The sequence below is a fragment of the Mytilus edulis genome, chromosome 12 (genome assembly GCF_963676685.1).
Source record: "Mytilus edulis chromosome 12, xbMytEdul2.2, whole genome shotgun sequence".
Classification (NCBI taxonomy): domain Eukaryota; kingdom Metazoa; phylum Mollusca; class Bivalvia; order Mytilida; family Mytilidae; genus Mytilus; species Mytilus edulis.
The window spans coordinates 19,306,628-19,315,142 of NC_092355.1; the positions used below are offsets into that span (position 1 = coordinate 19,306,628).

The 8,515-nt window shown below is 31.5% G+C and overlaps 1 protein-coding gene across 1 annotated transcript; it reads left to right on the forward strand.

The window, feature by feature from the left end:
- Positions 1-1,687: 1,687 nt before the first annotated feature.
- On the forward strand, positions 1,688-3,163 carry LOC139497491 (uncharacterized). Its single transcript, XM_071285719.1, has 2 exons — positions 1,688-2,130; positions 2,377-3,163. Exons 1-2 carry the CDS (start codon positions 1,688-1,690, stop codon positions 3,161-3,163), a joined length of 1,230 nt encoding a protein of 409 aa, XP_071141820.1.
- The last annotated feature ends 5,352 nt before the right edge of the window (positions 3,164-8,515 follow it).

An 8,515-nucleotide genomic window follows, 5' to 3' on the forward strand; every position in this document is an offset into this window, starting at 1 on the left:
TGTGAAACAGATATCATTTCTTTTTTGACAACGAACTTGTTACTTTTGTTGGACAAAATTCGTCAATAGATACGTGACATATCTACTTTTTCTGTTCTTACTGTACTCTTCAACTTTTGTTATATAAGCAAGACTTCCTAGTTCGTCAAGTTATAATTTTAAACATTTTAACAAGAGCTACACGTATAAAGTTAAAAGACATGGTGAATCCTAAACTTGATATCCCAAAATCTGTGCAAATGCATTTTTGAGTAGAATATACATTTAATAATGTCAGGACTTGTCTGTGAATGAGTACTGAAAACTAAAAATTTTAACCAGCATTGACGTATTTTAACCAAGTTGAGGCTTTAAATGCCAAGATACAAATAATTTACTCATTAGAAATAAAATTCAAGTTACGCTTTTGTCGATTGATTGAAAGTTGTTTGCTTAACTTCCAGTGGTAAAGATTTCATGCAAAATTATTTTTGTAAAGAGCGCGACATACTCTTTACAAGAGGCATCGGATTTAAAATTCTCACTCTGACCGGACGGGACTGCGTACTTAGACATACCGAACAACCAAACGGACTCTCCACCTAGGCAATGGGTTAACTGCCGATTGGAACATGACCAACAATGACCATATTTCTATTCTCGGGATCACCTTTGGGGTTACTTTCGAGTCGATCGATTGATAACAGATGACAAAGTACTACCAAAAAATGCATAAGTGATCTGAATTTCTACCTTTGACAAACGTATTATCTTGACTTATAGAAGTATGTTTAAAAAAAGAATTTTTGATTGAAAATGAGAAATTCAATATGATTTCGGTTCAGATTTCATTATTATTTTTTCTAACTTAATTTTCAATAAGTAGCTTTAAGAATTCATCGTTTTAATGATAAACGTATATGGGTCAAGTGAAATCACGAAGTAATGATAGGCCCATTTGATTACCGGTAACTGAATAAATTATGCTTCCTATCAAGGTTGTTGTCAATGGAATCTTCCCAAATTTAATAACAAAATATTTAAAAGAATTAAAATTGTAGTTTGTGCTAATTTCAAATAGTATATATTACAACAATGTATGTGTATTAAACTAGTCAAAAGTTTATGCAGTCTGTGCCACCCTCCGTCATCCTTTGATGCTATCATCCGTATATACACTTGATTTGGGATTATAATTCACAAAGTCAATTCTCCTTGAACACTGACCTTAAAAGAGTATTAGCTACGAGATATTTAGATAATTAATATATGATTTGTGTTACATTATTCATTAATAAAAGAAAAAAAGTTAAATGATAAATCGCTTTTAGCACCAAGCTTGACAAAATGTTGTCAAAATGAGGTAAGAATCATCACTGATAAACTATTTACTTTGAAGGGAATAATTCGACTTCATTGAATCCGTATTTATAGGAAAGTAAAAACAGGAGTAAAACAAGGAGTAAAACAAGAATACGTGATGTCAGGCTTCTAATTTTATTTCTATTGGCCATTGACCTTGTCATAAAGCAACCAATTATTTGGAAATCTCTAGTAGACGCCTCTGTCTTAGGATGTGTACCTTTTAAGATCTCCTGTATCATGTATTATGAGTTTTTGACTGCATTTTATTTTTTTTAAGTGTGTGGTTGTAAACTGTTACACGAGCATACAAAATTTCCTTTTATTTCAGAAATGGTAAAATAAAATGGCCTCGCCAAGTAAGGACTTCTGTTCTCTTTGTAAAGAGGATGACGTCACAAGTGATGCAGTCTTGTGGTGTACAGAATGCGAGGTCTTCCTGTGTGTAGAATGTGAGAAGCATCATAAAAGGTCTAGATCATCTAAAGACCATTACACAATATCAGCTCAGAATTATCTTGGATTGCCTTCATTTATAAAAGGGACGACCAACCTGTGTACAGTCCATGACAGGAAGTTTGAACTGTACTGTTCCTTTCATGCTAGCGCCTGTTGTGTACTTTGTGTCACCGATGAACATCAGACATGTCAGACTTTGAACCCATTGTCGGACATTTTAAAAGAAGTCAAATCATCTGCCGCAGTTACTATCCTCAAAAAGGACCTGAAGGATTTGAATGAAAACTTTGATGAAATACAATGTAGTAGGATACTTGAGAAATATGATAAGTACAAATGCAAATAAAAAAACAAAGGCAATTCAAGATATCCGATACATGCGTAAATCCATAGATGATTATCTTAACAAACTAGAACAGAAACTTCTTAAAGATCTAGAAATTGAACATTCAAAATTAAGATCAGAAATAGATATACTCTTGCACGAAGTAGACGAACGAGCAAAACAGACCAGGATCTTGCAAAACGAATGTTCAAATATGAATAAATATGCAACTGAAATTCAAACTTATGTAGGTCTAAAAGAAATCGAGAAAACACATCACAAGAGGGAAAGTATATTGAGGATTTAAAGCGTGGTCATGATTTAAACGAACGTTACTTGCATGTGACAATTTCACCTGTTCTTGCTGCCATTCTGAATGATGTCATGTCATTTGGAGAAATAACAGCTGACACACGTCCTTGTAATGGTCTGGCAAATGCGGGAAGGAAAAATCAAGCTCAGCAATTAGTTCCTTTTCCAACGATAGATCAAATAAAACCATCGTTTTCAAACACTCTCAACGTGCCAGAAGGAAAAGGAAAGCGTTTTGTTGATTGTTGCATACTACCTGATGGCAATTGTGTCGTTCTTGATGAAGTTTGCAAGAGCTTGATAATGTTTAGAAATGATGGGACATTCATCAGATCTATTGTGTCATTTAAAGATTTTCCTGACAGTGTATCTTTTGTTAATGATGACACAGTAGCGGTTTCCTTTTATTATGCATGTGATGTGACCTTTGTTGATATGGGCAGAGGTAAGGTTGACAGAAATTTTAAGTTTCCTAAACATTGTTCTGGAGTTTCAAGCGATGGTCAAGTTTTGGTCATTTCAATGCCTACTGTCAGAAATGTCATTGTCATGAACCTTATAGACGAATCAGAACAAAACTTAGAAGAAATATATATACACAATATGTCATTGCTAAAGGGAAATATCTACGGCACGAACTCATCGCATAACACAATAAGCTGCTACAATTTGAGTGGGGAAATGCTTTGGAATGTGAAACACAAGTACATTGCTGAGCCCTGTTGAATTGCATTTGAATAACATGGATTTATCTATGTTGCTTGCGGAAAAGGTAATAAAATAGTCGTAGTTTCACATGATGGCAAATCATGCAGGGCAATATTAAAACAAGCTAATGGAATTAGAACACCTCAATCAATGGCTATTGATGTGAAATCTGGAATTATGTTAGTAACAAGTGAAATCCAGGGTGCGGATTCATTGCTATTTAAACTTTGAATCACAGAATTGGAAAATATTATTTGTATGGGGCAACAGTAACATTATTATCAACACATAATGTTCAATAACCTATACATGCTATAGTTTTCATTGTTTAACAATCTTTAATTTTTTTAATGTAAACAAATCTACAGTTTGTATCAAATCATTTCACTAAATTTATTAGGAAATTCATTCTTTATTTTAATTTTGTTGGTTTTTTTTTAATATGTTTGAGTTTGCTTCTACTGAAACCATTAGTAATTTGAACTTATATACAAAATATCATATGTTCAGAAACTTGTAATTATTTTCATCACTATGCAATATCCCTAACCCTGGTTATTAGCTCTGTAATTCTTCAAAAACAAAATTAGGACATGAACAGAACTAGCCTGTAAATTCAGTGGTTGTCGTTTGTTTATGTGTTACATATTTGTTTTTCATTATTTTTTTTAATTTTTTTTTTTAAAAAAATAAGGCCGTTAGTTTTCTCGTTTGAATTGTTTTACATTGTCGTATTGGGGCCTTTTATAGCTGACTATGTGGTTTGGGATTCGCTCATTGTTGAAGGCCGTACTGTGACCTAAAGTTGTTAATGTATGTGTCATTTTGGTCTTTTGTGGATAGTTATCTCATTGGCAATCATACCACATCTTCTTTTTATATTGTCAGTTATCATCAACATATCACAATATGACAGCAAAAATTATCAACTGTCGTTAGGACAACAAAAAAGCGTATAACTGTATACATATGGGTTTTTAAAGTAAAATATTGATAAATATTAGTAGCTTGAATCTATGTAATTTTGTTTTATAATTGACTTATTGCCTGTTGGGAAAGAAACGTTTTTCATTGATATCATACACCTAATATATGTTATATTTCCAACACAACGCAGGAATAAATAAATGTAACTTTAACTAAAACAAATATTCGAAATGGAAAAGATATTTCACATTTTGCAGAAGATGAGCATAAAAATATGTAAACAAATCTCCTTTATATTGTCGTTGATATTGATTGATCTTTTCGACTGTTATACAAAAGAGAGGTTTAGCTAGCTATAAAACAAGATGCAATCATTCATTCTACAAAAGAAAATGCCTGTACCATGTGTACCAAGTCAGGAATACGACAGTTTTAATCCATTAGTTTTATGTGTTTGAGCTTTTGATTTTGCCATTTGATAAGGGACTTTACTTTTTTAATGTTCCCTCGGATTCAGTTTTTTTGTGATTTTACTTTTTTGTACTAGATTGATTAAATTGTGTTATTTATATTTAATAGACAGTAGAAATAAAATGCATTATAATGTAGTCATGTCGTTTGTTGCTGTATATCATATATGTTCTTCGTTAATTGTTTCGTGCATAAATTGAACCGTTAGTGTTCTCAATCAAATTGCTTAAGATTTGCTATTTCAATGATGTTTATAGCTTACTATGCGTAATGGGTTTTTCTCTGTTGTTGAATGCCTTATTACATTCAGAGTTGTCTCATTGGCAATCATACCACATCTTCTTATTTTAATAATTATATGTAATGGTCATTAAGTTACCTTGTCATATTAAGTAAGTATGCAAATGTTACTGTGATCATTTCTACTCATGTATACCACTATCCAACCAAAGTCAACAGATTAAACATAACGCAAATGTTATACAGACATTGTCTTACTTTCGATTTCATTGAAAAGGGATTTAATTTTCCATATATTTTCCCCCTTATTGTTATAATGATTATTGATAGCGTCACTATTATTTTTCAAACCATTTGCTTAAATAATTAAACAATAAATGACATGCCTGAGTCATTGAATGTGCTGACTTTAGTTGGATATCAGTTAACTTTGTACATTAATTCAAGATTTTATCAGGCCTAGTAGAAATCTGCATAACGGAACAAAGTTATCTGCAGGCAAATCATTGACTTGTAACTAGTGAAAATCGATCTAGTTTTGCTATTAAAGGGAGATATGTCAAAACTAACCAGCATTTCCTAATAATAAGTGAATATTTATCAAAAGTAACGTTGAGCCATTATAAGGTCATATGCCGAGGTTGAAAGTAGTGTTTGTAACATTAAGTAGGCTTTAATTAGTCTTGGAATGCTAAGAATGTTGCTACCACGTGTATGTGAATTCTAGGTGTTTGCTATTACATTGTCATTTTGCATCTCATTCTATTTAATATTCTTATTATAATACTGCAATAAATTTATAACTAGTAACTCGAATGTTTAGCTTTAAAAGAATGCATGGATTTCTAATATTTTAGATTTTTACTGCTTCTGACATGCTGTCAGGTGACCCACATCAACACTTGTCACACCAGCTGCGGATCGTTGCTGTCAAACAATTCAATTTAAATTTTTAAACAATTGGTATTCTAAAAGTTTGCTATAAATATAATAATTGTGATGATTACATTCGTTTTTCATTTGTATGTTTTAATGCTTTGTTTTATTTGTTTGTATACAATTCTATATTCTGTAAACGTTTACTAGTCATAAGTTTAATGTGATTTATGCAGTGCATTGTCAAAATCATCTTTTCGTTGTCTATGTCTCTAATGATGATTAACCAATATATCCTTATGATGCAATAGCTTCTACAGTTTTCAGTTGAATATAAAGATATGCACTTCTTATGTTTAAAACTTTTTATTAATATTTTATGAATCTTCATATTTCAAACTATTATGTGAGCCTAATTTTTTTAAATATTTTGTGGCCCTGACTTTTTTCGAAATATTTTTTTACTTCTTAACCTTTTTTGTCAGCATGCTAAAAATAGCCAGTCAACTTTATAACTAGTATCTTTTTACCTGCCTAAAACCTGTTTCGTAAAACTGTTTAACATAAATGTCTTCAAATACATTTCCGATGAGAAGTCCTCAGATATCTTGTTTCTATTAAAACCATTAATTTTTTTACAGTTTTATCATAAAAACAGGCTAATCTAATTATCTTTATTTTATGTTTTTAATGTTTTGTTTACTGACGAAAAAGTAACAATTGTGAAAACATTAGATTCTTTCTTTGAATTAAGACAACAACAATCTTTCATATTTGCACAGGCACAGTGTATTATGTCTGTGCTCCATTAAGTAAAGTCAGCAAATGTCTAGGTGTCTAGTTTTTAAATTGAGATATGTGTCCGGAATAACTTTAGTCTATTTCACTGCATTTCAACCAAAAGAAGTTTTATAGTTTCTTATCCTAAAATACCGCTGCTACATTTTTATTCTTCTACACATTTAACCTGCTATGAGATACAATATGTTGCTTTTAGTGTTTGCTTGATTATGTAAATGGCAATGAGTTATACACAATTGTGAATGCATACGATTTAATAATAAAACATTGAGAATTCAAGATTTCGATTTAGACTGAGTTTTCCTTACAAATGATGACTAAACAAAATACCTGACAGGCATAGTTAATAAGCAACACGACGGGTGCCACATGTGGAGCAGTATCTGCTTACCCTTCCGGAGCACCTCAAATCACCCCCAGTTTTAGTGGGGTTCGTGTTGCTTAGTCTTAAGTTTTCTATGTTATGTCTTCTGTATTATTATTTGTCTGTTGTCTTTTTATTTTTAGCCATGGCGTTGTCAGTTTATTTTTAATCTATGAGTTTGACTGTCCTTCTGGTATCTTTCGTCCCTCTTTCTTACACTTGACCTCTCACTTCAGTTGTACTGATTCTCCTTCAAATTATTATATAGAGTGCAAAATATAACACCAAGACATACGAATAACTCTCAAAAAGGATAATTCCATGTGAACAACTGGACTCCGCAATAAAGGAAATGGTCTCCTATAGTTCAATACCGTAGAAACATATATTTTCATGGGTTTCAATTTTTGTGGTTTCGTAGTGACAAATCAATTTAACTAAAACAAATGCGAGTCACAAACTAAACCCGAGGGAGACACATCAACTATGAGTGGAAAAACGGAACAAACGAAACACTGATCTGCTACAACATCGAACGCCAACATACATAGAACAGACACTTATCAGACCTGATTGAAAGCTTCATTTATCCATTGTTATTTCCCTGTTGAATTGTTTCAAAATCAAACCCAAGCATACATAGAATAGACAAATATAAGACTTGATGTAAAGCTTCCTTTATGAATTGTTGTTTCCCTGTTGATAACTTAAGAATTAATCAATAAAAACCCAGATCAACTGACCCAAACAAATATTACATTAAGTGATTTTTCTGTAAATTTTAGTTCAGTTTTTGTATTAAGTATTCATCAAAAGTACTTACACATTTTATTATGTCTATCATTTGTTATTGTATCCATCATTCTTGATGAAGGTAAATTATGAAAAGTGCTTTATATATATAGTGTTATTTCAAAATCATAATGTGAACAAATCAACTCGTAACTCCTTTTTTTCTGCAAATAAAGAAAACAAAATTGTAAACTCTTATCCACAGGAATAATGATTTACAGTCGGTAATTATATAAACCTTGGGTTAATTAAACTTTCTATTTTTAGGTTCGTAAAACTTTGTAATAGCGCTTGTATTTATATATCTTTCATATTCTTTTTTTTTTAGATGTGAGATTATAAAAATCAAACTACTTATATCAGATTAATTGACATTTAAATAAAATTAGAGCAATGTTCAAATGACCTTCCTGAATCTGAATTGACCAACATGCATGCAGTTAGTTATGATCTGTTTTCAGATATAGCGAACACATCGAATAACGTCTAAAAAAAAAAAATCTATTTCTTTCTGTATAATATGTACTCTACTGCACTTAATGATACCCTGTAATGAGATTTCACACACAACAATGACACGACTGGTTAACTTATCAATGAATTTATGTCGAAAGTCTGTTCCATAGAGGTGTTACATCAAATATCACAAACTGAACATTATCAATGTTATATAAAAATGGAGAATACAACTGATGAACCATGCAAGACAGGCAGTATCATTACATACACCAAACGTAGTGGTCCAATCGCTTATAGTACACGAGAAACAGATCGAATCGCACAATATTAACATTGAGCTATGAATTATGCTAATTTTCAAGGTCAAATGAACCCTGCAAGACAGAAATGTACATATTACAAGTAACCCAAATATAGTTGTCTTGTTTCTGATGCCCTAC